The 24285-nt window shown below is 38.1% G+C and overlaps 1 protein-coding gene across 1 annotated transcript in view; it reads right to left on the bottom strand.

Annotated features, from left to right (window-relative positions):
- ROS1 (ROS proto-oncogene 1, receptor tyrosine kinase) overlaps positions 1-24285 on the bottom strand; it is a 116191-nt gene that overhangs the window by 67657 nt on the left and 24249 nt on the right. The window contains 13 exon segments of the mRNA XM_007454922.1: positions 2371-2471; positions 5884-6075; positions 8334-8512; positions 9643-9753; positions 10499-10753; positions 12093-12589; positions 15451-15548; positions 16299-16483; positions 16649-16771; positions 18259-18335; positions 19291-19492; positions 22165-22303; positions 22970-23118. Coding sequence (XP_007454984.1) covers positions 2371-2471; positions 5884-6075; positions 8334-8512; positions 9643-9753; positions 10499-10753; positions 12093-12589; positions 15451-15548; positions 16299-16483; positions 16649-16771; positions 18259-18335; positions 19291-19492; positions 22165-22303; positions 22970-23118 — 2308 coding nt within the window.

The raw sequence follows: 24285 nt of genomic DNA, 5'->3' as shown, positions 1-24285 counted from the left end.
GGAGCCTGTGCTCCGCAAATGGGAGAGGCCACAACAGTGAGAGGCCCGCATAACGCAAGAAAAAAAAAAAAAAAAAAAAAAAAAAAATACACCCAAGCTATCCAAGAATTAATATGAAAAAGGAATACAAATAACTCATTAATAATTTACCTATATGCTTTTACTTTTTAAAATGAGGCAACGGGAAATTTACAATTATATATGTGGCTCACATTAGTTGTATTGGGCAGTGCTGATCTAGACTAGAGGTGAGGAACTTAAAATGCAAAAGAAGGAAGCTTGATTATATATTAGGAAAAAATTTCTGCTTGTAAGATGGCTTTGGAATCCCTGTCTCTATGTACAGCCTTTTTTTCCCCCAGTGTGATAAAAAGGCAAGTCTTTCGTGGAGGGCAAGAGTGCCTGTCCTTTGTGTAACCTTGTCAAGATCTGCTGCACTCCACTGGGCGTGCAGACAAGGAAAATTATTAACCTTGAGATAAGGAAATGAATTTTTAAAGGAGAAACTTCCTTGCTCTATCTGGTGAATCCAATAGTACTGATTTTTCTGGACACTTGAGGAGCTGGGCTCTCAACGCCAGCTAGCCTGTCCTCTGGAATGTACAGACAGGGAGAGTGAGCCGTAATCCTTCAGGACACTGTCACTTTGAACACCGTCTATATCTCACAGACAGGATTCTTTTGACAATCAGATTGCCAGTACCTTACATTTCTAGGGAAGGGAACAACCAGTTTTCTATGGTTCGCAGTTGGGAAACGAACAAGAGCTGTATGTTATAGCTGATATGAAAGAAATGATTAATCAGATTTGCTGTGTTTATGCTTGTATGCATTATAGGTTTATAAACATATACTCCTTTTTTATAGTATCTATGGTTAAGAGTTTTTCCATAAACCAAAAATATATATTTTTTAATCTAAAAGTAATTTTGTCATTGTCTTCATAGAGCACGAATTCTTGGTCTTTGTAAGATTAGACTCTTTTGAAAATTTGATGAAATTAATGGATGCTCAATTTCCAAGCACTCACACACAACCTGAAGCCCTCCATGAACTCCCTAGGGGGTCCAAGAACCCAATATTAGAAATCTCTGCCCTAGAGCAGGACCTTTTGTTTTACTTTAACCTTTTCCTATCTCTCTGATTTACCATGTGACAATCGGCAAATTTATACACATCTGTGGTTTCAGTTTCCTCATCTGTGTAATAATATGACCTCTAAATTTTCTCTTTAACTGCTGTTCTTTAATGATTTTGTGTCCTGTATTTTAATTTGAGATATGTAACTGTTTCCTTGAAGTTAAAAACTATTGGCTGTTTAAACTAAAAATAGTAATGAACATGGATTTTAGAGTGTAGATGAAAGTAAAATATATGACAACAAGAACCCAAAGAGTGAAGGGTAGTAATTGGAAACATATCACCATAAAGTTTTAAAATCATTTATGAAATAAGAATATTTTGAATATGACTGTGGTAAGTTGAAGATGTTTAATGTTAAAAATGCATATTTTGCTCTCTAAAGCAACCTAAAGAAAATTATAAATACACATAATTAAAATGTCATGAGAGGAGATAAAATGGAATACTAAAAAAGTATTTTGTTTACCCTCAAAAATGCAGAGAAGTAGAACAGAGGAATGAACAGCCGATGAGACAAATGGAAGTCAAACACCAAGATGGTAGACTTAAATCCCAACATATCAATAATTATATTAAATATAAATGAATCAAACACCCCAATTAAAAGGCAGAAACTGTCAGACTGCATAAAAAAGCAAAACTTTATATGCTATTTACAAGAGACACCTCTTAAATGTAAAGACGAAAATTGAAAGTAGAGAGATATAAAGAGCTGTACCATGCAAACACTAAGCATAAGAAAGCTGCTATGACTTTCCTAATACTATCAGACAAAATGGTCTTTAAGATGAAGAATATTACCATAGATGAATGAGGATATTTTATAGTAATAAAAGGAAATACAATATAATCAAGTATACAGATAACAATACTAAATACAAAGCATGCAGATACGTCAACTAAAGAGTTATAGGCAAATCTATAATCATAGTTGGAGACTATATTAAGAAGCAGAAAAACCCATCCACCCATTTCCTGGGCTCTTGAGGGGCATTCTCCTCAGTGCCTCTACTGGACTCTCTTTATATCCTATCACAGTATTCACCATATCCTACAGTAATTAGTTATATAAAAACTTACCTTTCCTTACAAGCACAATGCCTGCAACACAGTGGATAATTACTAAATATTTATTGGAAGAATAAATGAATTCTCATGCACTATCATTTATAACTGAGGAGCAAGTTGTTCTCTTATTCTCAACCAATTGCCTTCAATCTTACTTACCTCTGACCCCGAAGAACAGCTGTGTACAGGTGAATACACTGACTGTCTTGAACCAACCAATACAGGAGCCCATTACTAAGGTCTAGAGTTAGAGCAATTACCTAAATAGAAAATATGGAAAGAAAACAAATCAAATACATGTTTAAGGATACCTTTGTGATTATGTCACGCTTAAGCTACAGATTTCTCTTTAACATCCTCTTTGGAATAATAAACTCAGTGATTTTTGCCTTTCACTGAATATAAATATTATATGAGTATGTCTATTACTATGTAATTTTGATATAAGCACTGGTTTCCTAAAAATCCCCAAATGGCAAGAAGTATTCACTTCTATATACTTATCTCTAGTGATTCTCAAAGTTGGATTCTTGGACCAGCAACATCAACATCATCTGGGAACTTGTTACAAATACAAATTTTCAGCCACACTCCAGGTCCTACTGAATGAGGGACTTTGAGCCACTGTGTAAAGCCTTGTCTAAAGCTAGCTATAACTTTGGACTCTTCAGCCACATATTATGCCAGTGAATTTGATCGTTGTTTAAATCAGTTGTTCTCAGTTGCTGCACATTAGAATTACCTGTGGAATTCTTTAAACATCTCAATTCCCAGTCTGCATCCTGTTAAATTTTGATCTCTGGAGATGGTATCCAGTCTCCAGTATGTCTTCATATTCCCCAGGTAATTCCAATGTGTCCCCAAGTTTGAGAACCAGTGGTTCAAACCATTTAAAATTATATCTCCTGTTAATTACAACGAAAAACATCCTGATATTTTTCTAAAATATAACACAAACAGGGTTTTTATGTGATATAATTGGATAGAGTCATGTATATATAAAGTCCTATTTCCAGCTGACATCTTACAACCACTTCTTACTACTCTTCCTTTGTCTTCTTTTTACAATCTATGTCTTAATTTTACATCCAGTTGACTACGTGAGGCTTGAGGGAAGACTGTTTCTCCTATGAAATAAGGTGCATGAGATAGAAGTTACAATCCAAAGGATCTTTTTTGCTTTCTTTGGCTTTATAGGTATTTTTCAGATGAATTGAGATTGCTAGGAGTCTGACCTCAGAATAGCAGAGTCTTTCTATAGCAGACCTAGAGGCTGAGAGGTATCAGACAGGATTAAAGTTGATGACTGTATCTTTAGCAAGATACAACAGCATATAAACAAAAACATGAGCCAGTGAAAAATGTAAAAAGAAAACAATAAAGTATCCAACAACTAAAAATACTTGCTGGCAAGTTACCCAAGGCTTGCTACAAAGAAATAATCTCAAGACCCATGGCTACAAGAACCTTCAGTAGTCATGTAAATCACAGCCTTCAATCTTCAAGAAAACTCAACCTACTCCTTTCCCAAAAGGTAGAAAACTATTCTAGCAATTTCTAGCCTTTCGGGAGTTGAATTATGTCCTTTCTTCAGGCTAAAAGAGATTTATTGATAATTTTTCCAGTTAAAGTGAAACCAGGTTAATATTGTTTGGTTATCTATAATGAGATGCACTAGAGTTTTCCAAATTACAGATTAACTCTACTTTATCTCTTAAAAAAGAGATTCTACAACTCCCTTTGCTGGAATACAACAAACTGTTCAAGCTATAAGTGAAATTCAGGTGTTGGATCATTACCCCATTCCTTTACACCAGCCATTTGGGCCCATATTTAAGCAGTGTCAGAGGCTGTTCCATAAATCTTTGGTAACCATTGTTATGTCTAGTAACTCCCATACGTAGGAAATAATCCCTTTGATCTAAACAAAAACCTTAAAGTTTAATCCTCTGGTAAAATGTACTATATATACTATGAGCCTGACACATCAGATGTGGCAAAAAGTATCTTTTCACTTTAAAAGAATTTCTCATTTCATTCTCCCTTTTCATCGCACAAATGAGTCTTTCTATAAATGATTGGCTAACTATTTTATTACACCGTTGATTGCAAAGTATCTTATACTCCGTGATAAATCTGTGAGTAACACAGAAAGGAATGACAGTGAGATGGAGTGCTTTGCTCAGTGCAAAACATATTACCTTCAAAACACCTACTAGCATTAATGGAAGCAGATGAATAAAACAAGCCACGGAACCAGAACACAGATTTGCACAAGTAGGAACAACATTAGCCAGCCTGTGAGAGTATTTGGAGTGGATTTTAAAGAAAAGTGTATTTCCCCAAACATGCTGAGAAATCTAATGATTCCCTCATTTACAGAAAAGTCCCCAGGGCCACTCCCGAGCTATCCTGAGTAGAAAAAGCTCAAACGACAAGATCAGGACAGCAGGGGGATTACTGACAAAGTCTCGGGGATGAATAGGAAGTTACTCCTGATATACTGTTACCTTTAATATGCTTTTACACAGAAAAAGTTTTTCCCCTAACATTTTTTATTGAGACATAAAAAATATACTTTCTTTGTATTCAGACTCAAGTGGCTCTAAAATAGAATTAAGGGATTATTTCATTATTTGACAGGAATAATTAATCTCTGGATATGGTGTGTAAATTTCTATTTCTTTTAAATATCTGTGTTATAATCTGTAGGTGCCAATCTTAGGAATTATAACTGATACATCCTATGGAATTGAGGATCAGTGACTCAACAATTTGTTTGTTTGTTTATAAATGATCTGATACATCTGTATTATCTCTACTGACAACAAAAAAGGCTTTAAAAAAATAAGAAAATTTTAAGAAATATCCTAGATAGAAATAGTATAAATGATATATTTCTTCTTCATGCTTCTCTGTAATTTCTAAATTTTCTACAGTAGACATATATTATTATGATGATCAGAAAAAACAAAATTCAGAAATTTAGATGGGTTGCTAGAGGGTAGCTAAACAGGATCAAGAAAAATAGGTATTGCTTCTAGAAGTTGAGGAAGTAAAAATATCATTTGTTTTAGAACCATTTCTATATCAGGGTATTACTTAGATTGAGTTACAAAATACAAGCTTAACTATTGAGTGATTACCATGTGCCTGGAACTATTCTCACTACTTCCCATGAATTATCTCATTTAATCTTCACAACAACCCTAAGAGGTAGGACAATTGTTAATATTCCCATTTTTCAGATAATGAAACAGACACAGAGAAGTCAACTTTCCTAGGAGTTACACAGTTTTTAGAGCAGTCAGTACCAGAAATTGATTGAAAATAATAAAACACCTAATCATCACTCAAGAAGAAGCTCTAAAATATCCAAAGAATTCCTAAAGACTGTGAAAACAGATGGAAATTAAAATGCTCTTAAAGTGTGAGTCAATTCAAGATAAAGCAAACTATAAAAATCTCCACATTATATTCTAATTTATTTAATCAATTATGACAATCAATAAGACTTAGAGAAAGTTTGGTTATACCAAGATCTTACCATAACAGTATTTCTTTTCAGATTCTACCTGAACAACTCACAATAAGCAGAAACAGTATTCTCATAACTATAAAACAGCATTATTTAGTACTATTAAATGATCAGATCTTATTTTTCATTTTCACCTTTTTCCCAGAAAACCAAGGCTGTGCCTGCAGTATAAGGGAACTTTCCCCATTTAGCCTGGTACTTTCAACTGAATACAGTGTGGTCCAATAGAGATATCCGCCAACTGAGTCCACCACCATGTCATTCACCAACAACTTCACGTGAGTCACAATGTCTGTGTGTCCTGTCAATAGAGACTGCCTTTGTATCTACAAAACATAATCATGTCAGTTAGTGATTTTCAAATGGCATCATGATTTCTGAATAGTTTATTGCAATTGTTAGTAAATTACTGCATTCATACATTCATTTGTTCAACCATAAGTATTTATTGGCACTCTGTGCTGGGTAGGGTGCCTAGCCTTGGAAACATAACAGAAGTTATAAGAAAGTTAGTGGTTATAAGGAAGCTTACTCCTTTTCATGCCTCTAAAGAGAAAGGAGATACATTTATTTTGAGTTAAAATACTTGCCCTTCCTAATCATACATCCAATCAACACACAAAAATGTATTTGATTAGGCTCCCAAAGAAGATGTATACTCCTGATAAATGGTGATGTCTCTCTCCTTGCTCCTGTCAGTATATCTCCATAATATTAATTACTATCATCAATGAGTACCTTTTATGTGCCAGGCACTGTACTTCTGCTTTTCAATCTTTAAAATATTAGCTCTTTTAGCCCTCACATTAAGCCAGTAAAGGATTTCTGTTTCCTACTTTTTCACAAGTAAACTGAGTTCAAAGAGGTTAAGTAATTTTTCAAGGAGTTGAACTGTTTTATAAGAGACAGAGCAAATACTTGAAACCAGGTTTTATCCCACGCTTCCACTTCCTCCTTCAAAACTATTTTCAAACTAACCCATTTTGGGGAGCATTCTCTGATTAACCCCAGTCAGCTCCATTCTGCCTACAGCTCATTGTACAGGTCATTGGCACTTATGAATTCTGCCTACAGGTCATTGGCACTTATGAATTCAGACTATACCATATTGCTTACAGGTCATTGGCACTTATGAATTCAGACTATACCATATTGCTTTGCTTCTAAATACATTGTTTTGTAAGCTACTTCTATTAATTCATGAATGTATTTTTTTTTTTTTTTTTTTTTTTGGCTGCGTTGGGTCTTCGTTGCTGCCCGTGGGCTTTCTCTAGCTGCGGCTAGTGGGGGCCACTCTTCTTTACAGTGCGCAGGCCTCTCATCAAGGTGGCTTCTCTTGTTGCAGAGCACGGGATCTAGGGTGCACAGGCTTCAGTAGTTGTGGCACACGGGCTCAGTTGCTCCGCGGCATGTGGGATCCTCCCAGACCAGGTCTTGAACCCGTGTCCCCTGCATTGGCAGGGGGATTCTTAACCACTGCGCCACCAGGGAAGCCCCATGAATGTATTTTTATGTCATGAAAAGAGCAGGGGCAAGTAGTGATGGTTGCACAACACTGAACATACTAAAAACCACTGCATTTTATACAATCAAAGGGTGAATTTTATGGTACATGAATTATATCTCAACAAAGCTGATATATTTTTTTAACAGAGCAGAGGCATGTCATCTCTTTTCTTCATATTCTCTACTATGCTTATTCTCAAGACTCTAAACATATTGGTAACAGATAATGAGTATATAAATGAATGGACACGTGCCTTCCTGATTAGAAAACGATTTCCGTACCATATTTCTTGATCTGTTAGACCAGTGTTCTCATCAGCAACCATCTTTTTCTTCAGTGTGCACAATACGTGGGATGTCTACATCTTGCCCCCAAATACACTTTCCACCGTCTCCACCCTCCTCTGTGCCCCCTGAGCCTGATATCAATGGACTACATCAACCTAGCTCTGTTGTTCTCTGGCTTCCAGAGAGTTTCAGCCAGTGGAAGCACTGGCAGAAGATCAGATGCCAGAAGAAAAGAGGGATAGGGGTACATATGTTCCCCCGTATCACTCCTTGATAGACCATACATTTTGACAGTGGCTGGTTTTCATATCAGCAACTCTCCTAAAGCTACAGCCCTCACCATTCTTTCCCTTCTTTCCCTTGCCCTTTATGCCTGGTGGCAGTAATATCCTCCCACACTTGCTAGCCCAGGGCATGCTTCACCATCCTTTGTTCATTTTCCTTAGCCCTGTAGATAGCTTTGAAAATAGTCCCCTCCCTTAGTTTCTTTTAATCATGCCTTTGGAGTGTGCCATCTTCCCTAGGACACTAACCCACTGGTGAACATTTTAATATATTTATTTTAAGATATTATTGAAAATATGTGACTAATACACCACATAGTGATATAAAATTTCCTTTATACCTAAATACGTTTTAATTAAAAAGTCAGTAGGCTTAGAGACAAATACTAAGTAAATATTAGCATAGGTGGTACACAAGTATGAAAAAAATCATGAAAATTACATTCCAGTCACTGAAATGGGTGGGCATTGTTCGAAAGCATCCAGAATGCCAGGCTTCTACTTACCACGTATGTCTTTCCAGCCCAGTAGAGAAAGTGACCCAGCCACTCAAAAGCTAACACCCCTGCTCCTGCAATGTTGGGTATATGATAATTCTCTGAGATGTCTGTCCCAGTCAGCAGCCACACATAGACATCACCTTTCATGTCGCTGTAGTAGAGGCTGTTGTTATACCAATCCATGTCTCAAAACAAAGTGAATTGGTAGCGGTTATTTTTTCATACATGCCAGTGTAAACATGGCAAGTCAACAAATCATACATGCACCTCAACATAACATTAAAGCATATACTAACATAGATACTCACTAGAACTTCAAGGATCTGTCAAGAATTTTATCCCAAAATCTTAACCCCTGGAACTAGAGAGAGGAACTAATAGTCATTGAGTGTCTCCTCTTTGCCAAACATTGTCTTGGGCACTTTTACCTATTTCACTCAACTCTTAAAACAAAGCTATGGAGTAGAAAATCATCCCCATTTTTTTTTTTTTTTTGGCTGTGCTGCGAGGCTTGTGAGATCTCAGTTCCTCAACCAGGGATTAAAGCCAGGCCATGGCAATGAAAGCCCAGACCCCTAACCGTTAGGCCACCAGGGAACTCCCCGTCCCCATTTTTGACATGGAGAACCCAAGACTCCGTGAAATTATCTATTCTGCCCGAGGTCTCACAGATGAAAAGAGGAGGAGACCAGATTCAAGCCAACTTCAAAGCATCATTCTTTCTATTAGTACCACACTGCCTCCTAAGTCCAACTCATTTTGGTCAGAAATGCTGTGGTACTTTTAATAGCCAAACAAAGAGATCTAATAATTAGATAATTATAGAAGATGCCATTAAATAATAATGATAATAAATTATAGAAGATGCCATTGAAGTAAGATACCATTACTTAATCTTCCTTGTCATGAAATTCTTTCTGATACCTCATTTAGAACTTCACATAGCTGTTCTGTGCTCCAGTCTTATAGCAAACTCATAATAAATTACTTAACTATAGCTGTCTTCATGGAACAAGTTAGGCTGTTACTGTGAGACAACATTGAGAAGTTAAAATACATCAGAAGTATATCAAAGCCTTCCTGAAATGGGCATAAATCATTAAATAACTACATTTTGTGGAGTAATAAATGGCCCTCCTCCTTGAGAACAGACATTTTCTTAATAGTGTCACTGGCAGTATAGTTCAGTCAATATTTTTTCCTTTCATTATTGACCTAATACTAAAATACGCAATCCTTTTGATTGGTTGAATATCTCAGGAAGTCTTAAAAGTAGATACCTGCCATCCAAGTGTACAGGGGACTTGGTGTTTACCTGATACATTTCCCATATCAGAGGACAGGAATTCTTCTGGGCCAAAGCTATTTAATGGTTTACTCCAAAGCCCATCTTCTTTCACAGCCATGATAAATGGTGGCTCTGCAGCTGTTTGGTTTAAAAAAAAAAAAAATTGAAAGAAATATCACAGAAAACACACTTTTTTTAGGTACACATTTATACGTTAGATTTCCTTCATAAAGTCAATCAGCATTTTGAAAAATACTCTGGAATAATATGAGTAATTGTATCTGCTTAAAAGAATTATCTATCATATTAAATATACTTTCTGATTTTTGTGTAAATAGTTGTAATTGAATGTGAAGAGAAATGTGTAGTGATGTTGCCTTTATAGCAATGTCACGGTCATGGCAGAATTTTTTTTTTTTTTTGCTTTAGCTATTGGTGGCCATGGTCCTATTCAGAGCACCCAGAAGCGACTGCGATAACAACAGTAGTATAAATGGGTCAGTTATCTTTCCATTTTTTTTCAACCAAGAGGATAGAATTCAACATAATTCACAGCCCCTCAGCTTCTCTCGCCAAGACCTTCAGAGTTCAAGGAGTGCTACTGCTTAATAAACCATGAGAAAGGAGAAAACCATGAAGAAGAAGAGAATTATATTTTTTGTTAAAAAATATCTTGGACAGTTTAAAATAGCAGGTTAGAAACATAAATGTCACACAATGCTTTATTTGCTTTCCTAATCTCAGATAATAAACACATCCTCAAGGGGTCGACGCACCCTCATTCTAATTTTTTTTTACCACATTGAAGGTGAGAAATTTTAAAGGACATAGGGAGAAAGGCTTTTTGTCAGAATCACTCCCTAAATCAAGAATATTTTCTCACCTGGTACCAGGGTAGTTCCCACTGAGGGCTCTGACCAAGGGCCTGGCCCCTTGGGAGAACTTGCTCTCACAAAAACCTTGTATTTCGTAGCACCCTGAAGGTCGTGTACATTAAGGATGGTCCCACTTATATTAGAGAACACGTGAGTGGTTTCAGGCAAGTCTTGGGTTGATACTTTCACCTCGTAAGTCCACTTCTGCCAGGCGGAAGGGCCTAATTGGAAGTGTTAAACAATATTACTGATGAGGATGACATCAGCAAGGGCAAACAGAGGACTGTCAGTAAATTTATCTACAGCTTCGCCTTGAGTGAAAGGATAATTGGGCCTGTTACCCCATAATCACCAGGGTTAACTTGGCGACATGACTAGGACAGTGGTCATCCCACCCACTCATTTTGTTCCATCAAAGGAGACATCATGCCCAACATATCGGAGGCCACTGTTCCCCTGTCAGTGCTGTATGATTGGCTGCATAGAACTGTCGGAGGGGTTTTCTATACAAGCTCCTAATAAACAAATGCTTAATGATGAATCTCTAATATAATTCCCAGTGTTGGTAGAGCATCCTCCCTTCTAGAAGCCCAAACAATACAAAAGAATTTATTTTTTGCTAATTCATTTTCAGCCATCTTTGACATATACAGCAAACAGGCATAATTAACTTTGTCTTAAAGTAAAAAATAGCCAGTGTTTGCTAGATACTCTAGGGGACCAGGGGTTGGCAAACGGCAGCCCACAGGCCAAATCTGGCCCACTGCCTGTTTTTGTAAATAAAGTTGTACTGGAACACACCACAGCTACATATTTACATTTTATCTATGGCTGTTTACACACCACAAGGACAGAGTTGAGTAGCTATGCCAGAAGCCACATGACCCACAAAGCTGAAAATATTTACTATCTGGTCCTTCCTTTATAGAAAAAAAATTGCCAACAGCTGTGCTAGACACTGTTCTAAGTGTTCTACCTATGCATCTTAATTTGGTCTGTACGACAATCCCATAGAAATATATAATTAATATTTTTATTCCAGTAGTGGAAACAGGCATGAAGTGGTTAAGTAACTTGCCCAGGTCATTCTGCTAAAAAAGGGCAAGACCAGCCTTTGAATCCATGCAGGCTGGCAGCAGAGCCCACCTGCATACCCACCACACATGCTGCCTCTCCAGAGATGAAAATTCAAGTCCAGAGAGTTTTAGGCTCAAATTCATGCAAGATCTCCCTGAATACATAATCTCGACCCAAGTCTCCATCCCCCTGGCTAATGCATTCCCTCAGACTAGAATGTCAGTGCCTGACTCCAAGGAGACACTCAATAAATGCTCCAACCATTCTGTTGGGACATATATGATGAAATATAGAGATTCTCTTAATGCAAAACTGATAAATGTAGAACAAATGTATAAACACGTGTGTGTGTGTGTGTGTGTGTGTGTGTGAAAGAGAGAGAGAGAGAGAGCACTAAGTAGTGCTTTGGGTTGATGACTAAATAATCACATATGGGCTCTCAAAGTTGAGTCGCCATGTCAAGCTAGTCAAGCTTTCCTCTCCTTCCAGCAAGGCCAGTCTCCAGGCTGGGGACAGGGCACTCACTGGCTCCAATGGCGAGCACAGGGGGCTTCCACTGAACCAGGGCCTGGTGTGAGCCGAACAGCACTGAGAGCTGCTGTGGGCAGCCCGGCAGCGGGTGTGGCTGGGTGTACAAGCCAAAGATGACCAAGTTGCCAAACCCAAATTCTTCTATGTTACTCAGGTCACATCCCACAATGAACTCATTAAAAGACAGAGAATCCTGTTGGAAAACAGCCTTGCCATCTGTGACCAGGAAGTCGTTGTTTTCACAAGCAAAGCTCTTCACATCAGTAAAGGGGACATGAGGTAGGACAAGGTGGGACGTGGAGCCATCCAGAAAGGTTGACATGAAGACTTGGGCGGTGTCATTGAAGTAAATGATTCGCTTGGACTGTGGCTTGATTGCAAAGTCCTTTAATGTGCCACTCTGCACAATACGCACAACTTCCGAGCCCCGACCAGAAGCCACAGGGAGATCAACTCTATAAATGCCGTCTCTCAGAAGATAAAAGAGATACCTGACACAGGAGCAAAAGAAGCCTGGTGTGATTCAGTGGAAGAGTGAAGGAGCAACAATGCCCAACAATTATCCTGTTGGGCAATTAGAACCAAATATCTCCAGAGTGGATAAGTACAGGGTTTCCCAAGGTGCAAACTAGTAAAGGTATTTATTAAAGATATGCTCTAGTCATTTAAGTTAGAAGTTGGAACACTGGAAAATTTCAGCCTCCCTTATAACGCATAATCTCCTAATTATTAAATGTGACTTTTTAAGGAATCAGAATTTAAGAACAGCAAGGGTCTTTAAAGATTTTCTAATGAAATCTACTCTTAAAGGAAAGCATATTATATAAAAATTACATGACCGAACATGTTATTTATTATGAAACATTTTTCTCCAATATACACAAATTCTTAGTCTAATTCTGTCAGTAAATATTCCCATGCATTGTGAATTACAAAATGGAAGAAAGCAAAAACATTTAAGCAATTTTTTTAAACTGGACGGTTATTATTTTACACAGTTATCTAGCAGTACTACTCTGCATTTGTAGTAGACTAAGCTTTTTTCTTTTTAATATTCACAATTGAGTGAGACAGTAGGGCTACCATTTTACAAAATCATGAAGAAATACCCCACAATTGAGTAAAAGAGCTGGGAAGGACCACCCAACAATCAGCAGAAAGGAGCCAGTGGAAAAATTTTGATAAAACACCTAATTTGGAGCCAAATATCATGGTAATGATACAGGTTGATTTTTAATAATGAAAGAGAAAACACTGCCAAAATATTTCATTGATAAATCAAATTTATAAATACAGTTTTAAAACATAGAACTATTAATTCGCATGTAGCTAATCTAGAATTTGTGATCATGGAGAAAGACGTTAACACACGTATATTTTTGCTTAGTGAATCTTTCTTATCAAGAGCCCATGCTGTGGGTTGGCAAGATTGCAACCTTTCATCACCGCGGTCAAATCATTTTGCAGGGAAGAGAGCAGGTCTTTAACCCTCATTGTCACTTTGGAGGGGAAAGAAAAAGAGAAGAAAGGTGAGGAGAGCTGGGTGTGGGGGGAGGAGGACGGAGGTGAGAGAGAGAGAAGCAGCAGGGATGGGGGAGAGGGAAGAGTTTTATAATAAGTACAAACTCAGTGAGTGAATAATTCAGTGGTGCAAGATAACAGCATAATGGTAACCTTTTTTAATCAGAAGAATAAACCATTTCATCTGTCTGAAATTCTTCAGGAATACGACATACAAAGGGTTGCTAAAAGTTTTGATTTTTACAGAAACTCTGTCATTGTATAGGGAGATGATTAGAAGACAGGCCCTGGAGCGAGAAGTCAAATACTGATTCCAGTGCAAAACAGCTGATGGTCTTGGGCGGTCGATAAATCAACTTGTGCTTTGCTTTCCTATCTATAAAATTGGGATAATAAAAGTACTACCCCATACGGCTGAACAAGAATTAAAAGAATTATTGGAAGTAATGCACTTAGAAGCACATATTAAGTGCCTGATAACTATTATTGAATAATTATTATTATAATTTCTAGTCATATTTCAAAATCTAAGCACAAATCAGTTTTATCCTAATGGAAAAAAGAGCCACCAAAGACCTCTTTGAGATGTATTTTGAGTGACTGATTTAGTGAGTGAAGTTCATTATCCTCAGAATGAGTCATTTCATGTAACTGCCAGCAACAAAGTTCATTTCATAGGATCTTAGACTTTTACAAATGAGGAAAATAAGATCCAAAGAGTCCAAAGGACTTGTCCTACATCACAGGGTTTAAAAAAAAGAAAAGAAAAAAATCCTGTAATTCAGTAATTCACTCAAGCTTAAAACATTAAAATAAATATCTGGTAAATTATGAAAGAATATGAATAGAAAATCTTGATTTTAAATCAGTAATGAGTAAGGAAGTCAACTCGTGAAAGATAAAAAGTGCTATGGGCTATATTTTTTTTCATTCAGAATGAAAACTTTATCCCTACAAGAAAGAAAAATGTTTAGTCTTACAAACGTTGGCCTTGCTTATTGGTTACTAACCTGTAATTATCTGATTATATTTAAGAAATAATAACGCCAAAATAACTTCCTATGTTTTCATCCTTCACATTTGAGCATGTGGAGATCATGTAATACATTCACAGTGAATGACTCATTTCATCCTCAAAATACCCCAACTGAGTATTATTGTCTTCCCCATATGGAAGGATAAAGCCAAGGTCATAGACACAAAGTTACTTTCTTGAAGTCCTACTACAATTTAGCATCACAACTGAGCTAAAATGTGTCCATTTCATTTGTGGCAGGGGGAAACATAGTGATCTGTAATGGCAAATTTTAACTTGTTATTAGCTATCAATTTCTGTTTCCTAATGTGGATGGTAGCAGTGTTCTTTCTAAACCAGCCTCCTGATAGATGTGAGAACCAGACCAGAAAAATGAACAGGTACTGAATTGCTCAGCAAGAGAAAACGGTGCAATGAAAAGAGGAAAGAGAGGCAGGAAGGGCTTCTCATGGGGAGCATTGAGGGGGAATAAGACCCTGAGTCATGCATAAAATAGTGACATACCCAAGACGAGAACCCAGGCCCCGGAGTCCCAGACAAGAAGTCTTTCCCATAAGCCCATATTTTACTGTGAAGGAGAAAGGAAAAACTACTTACCTAGAGAAGTTGTGGATCAAGTTTGAATGAAATTTCCTCTTGGCTCTATAAGAATGAAAAAACTTTGCCTGGATTTAATTAAATGTGAAATCAGATACATAGATTGGCTCATCTGGTACTAGGATGTTATTAGCAAGCAAGTTTCCTCAAGATTCTTGCCGAAGGAAGAGAATTCACATTTACAAGGCTAACACTCACCCATTGTATGAATCAGCCACAATTTTTTGAGGTGCAATAGTTGAGGGAGGAGTAACTTCCTCAGTGTTTGAGCAGTTTTCTAAATCACAGACACATACCTAGAGAAGAGTACATCAGTAGAATTAGTGTCTATTCAATTTGGCCAACAAGTGTTTCTTGAGCAACTGTTCTGTGTTTAGAATTTCACTAGTCACAGAGCACTTTTAGAAAACATAAAAAAGCTCTTAAAAGACAGTGTTATATCCTATATCCTAATGAGTTTATATCCTCTTGGTATCCGTGAAATACGAGTACGTATTTTCCTGGCTTACAGAGGCACTCAACTATTTTTATTAATATTTAAGCTGTTTCCAAGCTTAGGGGCTTCCAGCCATAGTGATTGTGATCAGCCTGTCCCTTTAAAAGAAGGAAACTTGAAACACAGCAAACTTTGTCTTCTCAAAGATTTGGTAATTCAATATGTTCAGAGACCTACTAAAGTTATCCATGGTTATTATACAATTTACAATGCTTGCAGCTGATTTTGATTATGATTGGCAGTTTTATCTAGTGATAATTCAGGTACCGCCACTGTCTTATGGAAGATGAATTATCTATCATTAGTATAAACTCATAGCTCTGAAAAATCACAATAAAGATGATTTAATTGTAGGTCAGGACTAGTACTAGGTAAAGTCTAGACCCTGCTGTAGGCTAGATCTATGGTTCTTTGCTAACCCAGTGTCTAAAACATAGTAAACACTCAGTGACTAATTATTGAGTGAAAGAATTATGTTTATTTGTAAATATACCAAGATATGCATTAGAGTATCAACATCAAGTTGTTTACTTTAAATTCTCAGACTAACCAGTTGATCCATGATGAAGTACATTCTCTGATAAAGCCAGTCTGTGGAGATGGAAGAAATTAATCCTGAGCCACTGTAAAAAATTCTCAGGTCAGACACATCAGACATGTTGGCAGTTCCCTTCACCCATATGAGAGTTCCTTCAGAGAAATAAACAACTTGCTGGTGGACATTAACTGATATTCCTAGAAGAGCCATGCAGAGACATGTGTGTTATTAGGTAACAACCAGACAAAACACTTCCATGAAAGAGAATTTATTTCTTTAATCCTTAATAAAGGGATTAAAACTGATGTCAACCTGGATCTTTCTTTTCACACTAAGGAAACATTTTTCTCTATTACACTGACCTGTAATATTACGGTGTGTGGCACCTGACTGAAGGCAATGTGCTTCATCTACTAAATGTTTTAAAGATCTCTTTCGTAGAGAAGTTTTCCTGGATAAAAAGAGCCACCGTTCCTCTTCTTGAACTAAAACAACAACACGGTTTCTAGACAGACAGATCAATCATATGCACATTGACACAAAAAAAGATCAATACCACCCTTCAAAACAAGGGGACTAGCACGTGAAAGAGGCTGGTCAGATTTTCTCTGGAGGCACTGGGGTATTTCAACTGTAGTACAAACCACATTCTGTGATTGGGATGAGAACTACAGTGTCAGTCAAGTAGGATTTCTGGGTACGTGGCCCTAAATGCCCTCAAAATAACATCACATGCGGTATCACTGTTCTCAACAGCCTTGCCCAAATAGGAGCTCGGCTTATTATCCTCCACCATAGGAATCTGACTGCTTGGTGGAGGTGGTCCAGCCCAGGCTGGAGCGGGTTGTTGCATAATACACACATATGGACAAACTTTGGTTGTCTCTGTTTTGTCTTTAATTATCTCCCTTTGAGGCAGGAGAAAGGTCCGTAGTAATGAAATGTGAGGACTACAGAACTCTGTTTGACATCCTGTTCAACTGGAGACTGATGAAGTGTGCGTTGATGAACACTTTTAGTGTAATTAATAAATGTTATGCAATAATCACGGTAACAACAACCTTAAGCCCGCTCTATATTTAACTCGCCCTTTGGATGCTTCTTGCATAACAAAAATACCTCTCCTTTCCTAGAGTGTAGTAACAGCCCCAAAAAATAAACTAAAGGCTGGTGATAGATGACATTCACTACCCACTGGCATAGGCGTGTGCAGATTAGAGGACGGGGCAGTCAAGTCAGCAAATGGGGCTCCCATGAAAACAGAGAGCAGACTCCTAGAATTCTGAATCTTTGTGTGTTATTCCAAAGTCTTTTAACTTGCTTCCCCAAAATATTTCCAGTGCTTCTTAGAGAGAATTTTCTTTTATCATTTTGCTCACGTGGGCATCATGCAGAAAGTATTCAGTCTCTCAAGGCAATTGTTAAAATGCCGAAGTAAAAAAAAAAAAAAAAAAAAAAATGGTACTTGCAAAATAATAACAGAAACTAATTTGGTAGACTGAATATTCAGAATGGTACAATGTAACTTATTAAGTTTAGATATATTTAAAAACCTTAAGGAAACTGGAAGAAAAAGATATCTGATCTGTGTTAAATGATAACACATAATATAAGGTGGAGGTTAGGGCAGAAACAATATATATATCCCCTAAGTGTGTAAATGAGAGTCATAATCACTAGTGACTTTAACTGAAACCAAGGGTTTGCTTGAAGCCATTTTTTTAATCCCTAATTTTTTTTTAATTTTAAAATTCCAACGTGGAAACTTCTGATCAAACAACTTACTCCTATTTGTCAAATACTGGGACTCATTTAAAATTGAAAACTTATCAAGTATTCAGAAGACAGTGTCCATTTGGGCAGAACAGTAGGGTCTTGGGGAGCACCAGATGACCCAGGACCTCTAAGATCTGAACCCACCCTTGCCACCCCATCAGTTCCGTGTAACAGGAGGCACATCCCCAGTCTCTACCTGCTGGGGATGAAGTGGTAATACTAGATTCTGCTTCCGGCCCCTCACCAACTTCATTTACTGCTGCAACAGAAAACCTATTCCAAAAACGATTTGGAGAGATGCATTTTACATGGCATGGTGTGAACATGAGATAAAAATAGAAGGAGCAATAACATTTCTATATAAAGGACGATGTGGCAATGCATGTATCTAGTTACTTGGTGCCACTGCTTAGCACTAAAATGACCATCAATCACATCCTTGTTTGCATTCCCCATAGAATAGTTCAGGGTCACAGAGGTCAAAAACTGAACTCTGCTATCTGCATGACCCCCATCATGCCCTAATTTAAAGAGGTCTTAGTAAATGCTGGAAAAGCTAACAATAATAAAATAATCCCCTTAACAGTTAATACAAAAATACCATTAACAGAATTTTACCTCCTCACTTTTTTCATGTTGGATTAAATGAAGAAATGATATTTATGGTGTTTATAATGTCTTTTTTAGCCCATGTTTATAAGCCCATATTTATTAGCCCACATTTACATTGATCTCTGAACATAACAGAGATACTTACAAATGTTTTTGCTCAGGATGATGTAATCCAATAAGCATAAAAACTTGAGGAAAACCACAGTAACTTAAACCAACAGCACAAAGCCAATGCGACTTCTCAAACTACATTTAAACTATTTTTTAGCCCTGTTTCTTAAATAATTATCATGTCTGTACCCATGCTGGTTACTATTTTTAAATTTTATATTGGAGTATAGTTGATTTATAATATTGTGTTAGATTCAGGTCTACAGCAAAGCAACTTAGTTATACATATACGTATATCTATCCTTTTTCAGATTCTTTTCCCATATAGGTTAGTACGTAGTATCGATTAGAGTTCCCTGTGCTGTACAGTAGGTCCTTGTTGGTTATCTATTTTATATATAGTAGTGTGTATATGTTAATCCCAAACTCCTAATTTATCCCTCGCCCCCGCCACCTTTCCCCTTTGCATGCTGGTTACATTTTTCCTGCACCACTTAATTCTTACCTGTAGGTGGTATTTGGTAGAGTGGAGTAAAACTGGAAACTCGTTCTCTGTGTCCCTGAATCTAACTTTTGATTTTTACTAATCAGCCTTAAGTTATAACCCAAAATAGGTCCACCTGGGAATTGAGGTGGAGCCCAACTGATTTCCACCGTGTCCGGACTGGAGCTTTCAATATTTCTAATGAGAGGAGCAGTTTCAGGAACTGGAAGAGATAATGGTGACATTGTGAGCAGAAAATATACAGTGAAAAATGTAAATAGGATAGGAAAAAAAGTGTTGTTGTTTTGAAAACAGCATAAATGAAGTATTTTTGTTAATATTCATAGAAGTGATAGAGAGAAGGTAGTAATATATCTGTGAGCTGCAATTCTTGATCCCTAAATGATACCAGTTAACTACTTTCCTAAGGGACTCTTTCAAATGTTATTTTCCTCACTTCTAATTTATGCAATAAAATTAAATGTGGAAGTATGCAAATAGGATAGAAAAAAAGTTCTAGAAAAAAAGTGGTCAAAAATCTCCAGAGACCTAAACAAGTTGAAACGTGGGATGGAACCAGGTTAGGAAGGAGAAGAGAATCTGTAATAAACTGGAGTCAATGATTAACACAAGTTAAAAGAAGTCCTGCGGCCTATTCCCTCACTGGAGTGCTGTGGCCGGACTAGTTCCAGCTAAAGATATGGATTTAGATAAGCCTGAATTAGAACAGTCTGCTTCACTTTTGCTGGCATCAGCTCTGCTGACCTAGACTGTACTTTCCTCCCCCAGCTCCCAAGGTCCCCTGGAATCCAGGCTTTCTGTGCCTTAGCAACATCCCTTCCCTTGTGAAGGATGAAAGGAGCATGCATTCGCTAGTTAAGCACTCACCCACAGACTTTAGGAGCCACCCAACTGACAAAGAACAGAAAGGAAAAGAAATGATCTAACAGCCTATCTTCCATCCATGTCTCCACCTGCTTTCCATACCCCCCACGCCCTGAAACCACACCCTTTTATTTCCTCTTTCCATAGAAAGACAGACTGATGTCACTTTGCTCTTCAGTAGTCTCTCTGCCTCGGAACAATTTTGGCAGGTGCTCTGCGTCACCCCTGACCCTTTAGAGTGGGGAGAAAAGAGACAGTTCAGCCCTCGCATTGGCTGCATTTTAAAAAGGCTTTTTAATTGATCTCTCAGCCTTTCTCTGATACAGTTCCTCCCCAACTCAGACTGAGCTTTAGCAAATGCAGATACCATCACATCACTCCTCTGCTCCATGCACTCAGTCACCCTGGTGAACAGGGAAGTAGGAATCATCTCCCAGTGAATCAGAATCAGGATGTCAGAAAAACTAACTCTTTAGGGTCAGTGCCCAGACAGACATGATCTGCTCCACTTCAAGCACGTAGATGTCACATGGTGAACTGTGATTATTGTTCGAATCTCCCCCACAGAAATGGTCCCTGAAAAGGCTGGTCAGGTTAGGCAAGGTAACCATTCCTGATTAAGAAATTATCTTCATAAGGGCCCCAATTAAAAGGCAGTAATACCATCTAAAAATCATATATTTCCCATAGCTAAAAAAGAAAAGATCATGAAGTGATGGAACAAATAACTTTATAAGTTTTGATGTGGCTAAAAATAGTGAGATAGAATTGAGGCATGAGATGCTATCCATGGAAAAGACCCCCAGTACAACGACTGGAGCACCTGGAGGGTATGCAGGCTTGCATATCCAGAGAAACGCCCAGAAATGGAAAGCAAAATTTGCCTTCTTCATTATTTTGATATGACTGGCCTTGGGCCCTGGACCACGGTATGTCTCCAGCACTGGAAAATGTTCCAACACTATTGGAGTACATGAGGCATTGCTTTGAATGAAGAAAGATCCACGTACTCTACTCGGATCTGGGACATTTCGAATATGACCGTAGGCCAGTGTCTGACCTGAGGTCCCAAGGATAGTCAGGGAATAGTCAGCAGAGGTGCCACACGTACCCTAAAATCTGATAAGCAAGAAGAGAGCACTAATCAGAGAAGAGGGGAAATGCCCCAACCAGCTTCATCCGCTATCTAGCTATGCTTCTGTCCAAGGCCTAGTTCACAGTGAGGGTCTCTGCACGCAGCTGAATCTCCAGAACGAGGGGTAGGGACATATAACGTCTGGCTTGGAATAGGTCCTCCCAAGTCCCCTCAGCTAACTCTAAGGGTGAGAGCACCAGGCAACTCTCCCTGAGTGTCTGCCCCAGGCATTCACCTCCCTAAAAGGCTCTAGGCTTGAATCCTTTTCCTGGTATGGAAGTCACATCTTTGAAAGAAGAAATCAGAAAATGCCCCAATATATGTACTATTTTTAAAAATCATCTCTAATCAAATGTTAAAGTATTATAATAACCTCCCAGCTGATCTCACTACCTCTGTACATTCCAGTCTCTCTCATTCCTTCAATCCATTCCATGTGTAGTGGCCAAAATTATCTTTTTAAGGAGTACTCAAAGCAACTACTCCTCTTCTTTAAGACCTTCCATAATTTCTGACTGCTAAGTGAGGCTTATTCTGACCACCTTCTTTAATACACTCCCCATTTCTAAAGGACAGACCCTGCTCAAAACGTTCCTCTTACCATAGCACCCCGTATCTTCCTACTTACAATATACTTTCCTTATTTATTAGGTTTACTGCTTAGAGTATTTCTTCTCCACCAGAATGGGTATTTTTGTTTTGATCACAGAAGTATGATGAACACCTAGAACACTATTTGGCACCTAGCTAGGTACTCCATTGTTGGATGGGTCTATTAATGAAGGAATAAATTTATTTCATTGTTTAAAATAAAATGAACTAACCAAAGCTTTGGAATAATCTCTGATTTCTTAAGCAACGTGTGCATGCCATACCTCCATAAGGATGAGTCCTATAACTGGGACTTGGAGGGGAATACAGTTGCAGCTGGGCTGTGAAGATCCAAACCACTCGAAAAATATATTCAGTGAAGGGGTGCAAGGGCTCTACCACATAGGAGAGCTTGGACACGGCCTAAATCAACAAGAGATCAAAAATCAGCATTTATGGAATAGCCACCGTATATTGTAACTCAAGAGCACAGATTCGTTTGTAGATGATGGATGGTCTTCTGGATATGGAGTGACCCAAGGCCTGCCAGACCAGTTGAAATGGAGGCCTGGAGCTCAGAGCTGAGCCATCCCGACATCAGTCAGCATAATTCACACCAAAATCCTTTCCTTCTTCAAAACTGCAAAATTATGGATTCAATTATATGGCATTTACCTCAAGGCTTTACTTTACTTTTCCATGTTAATATACTTGGTGTCTTGGGACTATTTTTCTCTGAACATGCTTCTGATTTCCTAAAAGGGAGCATCCTGGATGACCTCCCTGCCCTCCACCCTATTTGGAATCATTTTCAATGGGGTGGGCAGATAAAGACCAATGATATAAGTAGTTGGTTATGTGATGCTGTGCTGAAGGAATAATATATACGTCCAATAATATATTTTCCTTAAAAATAAAAGGTTTAGCATAAAAAGTAGCAGAGATTAAAGTTCATCTAATCCAACCACTCATTTTACGTTTGAATCTTCTCTAGAATGTCTTTACACCTATAATTATATGTAGTAATTTGGCCCTTTTAATAATTTGAAGAAAAAGTCTCCGTTTAGGCACATGGGCAGCAGTTCATACCTCAGTGTAAGTCCAGCTTCCAGGCAGTTGTGCATATTTCCACTGAATGATGTATTTTACTCCAGAGATGTTGGCCGATTTCCATCGTAATGTCACACTGTGGCTTCCAATGGAAGAAGCAAATGGTGCAGTAGGGAGGTCTGTATTTTCTGGGGAGAAAACAAGATTTAATTCACCATGTCCCCTGTCTGTCAAAGCAGGAGAGAATGTCCCTGTTTCATCCAGTGCCACAGTTATTCACCTGAACAATAACTGATGCACATATTCAAGTGATTTATTTTTTTAAATCAGCCAGTCGGTCTGGCAGCTTTTTTCTCCCATAGAACGCATTTATCTTTGACGATAGTTTTTTTACAAGCAGGCAACATGGAGTGTTCTGAGACTGTCCAGTTTTCTCTTGTGATCCCACTTCTATACAGGCTAGAAGGGTGGGTACCAAGGGTGTGTCTGGGGCAACAGAACCGTCCACTACCCCAAGATATATATATATATATATATATCCTCTCCCGTTGCGGAGCACAGGCTCCGGACGCGCAGGCTCAGCGGCCATGGCTCATGGGCCCAGCCGCTCTGCGGCATGTGGGATCTTCCCAGAGAGGGGCACGAACCCGCGTCCCCTGCATTGGCAGGTGGACTCTCAACCACTGCGCCACCAGGGAAGCCCCTCAAGATATATTTTAATTTTACACTATATGTCTACAGTTGTTGCCCATTTTGTCAACACATTATTTTTACATGTGCAAGTAGTTGTCTGTACTCCAAAGGATTCTATATTCTGCTGTTTTTTATTGTGAAATATCTCATGACTTTTAAACAGTAGCAACATTGCAATTGGTACACACAGTTACTGGTGCTACTTCCCAGGCCCTGTGTGAGGGGTTAGAATTCTGAATGGTATGTACCACTGGGATGAAATTATTTTACTTTACTTTTTCTATTTTCCAAAATCGTGACTAATTTCATGCATTAGCTTGCTTTTTCGCCAGAATTTTTTATTGTGGTAAAATACACATGGCCTAAAATGTACTACCTTAACCATTTTTAAGTGTACAGTTCCGTGGTATTAAGTACATTTATATTCTCGTACAACCATCACGACCGTCCATCTCCAGAACTCTTTTCATCTTGCAAAACTGAAACTAACCGTTATATAATAACTCCCCATTCCCCCTCTCCCTCCCCCTTCCCTAGGCAACCACCATTCTACTTTCTGTCTCTATAATTTTAAGTACTCTAAATACTTCATATAAGTGGAATCAAACAGTATTTGTCTTATTGTGACTGGCTTATTTCACTTAGCATAATGTCCTCAAAAT

The sequence above is a fragment of the Lipotes vexillifer genome, unplaced genomic scaffold (assembly GCF_000442215.2).
Source record: "Lipotes vexillifer unplaced genomic scaffold, Lipotes_vexillifer_v1.1 scaffold58, whole genome shotgun sequence".
NCBI lineage: Eukaryota > Metazoa > Chordata > Mammalia > Artiodactyla > Lipotidae > Lipotes > Lipotes vexillifer.
This window is presented reverse-complemented; position numbering and strand designations above follow the sequence as displayed.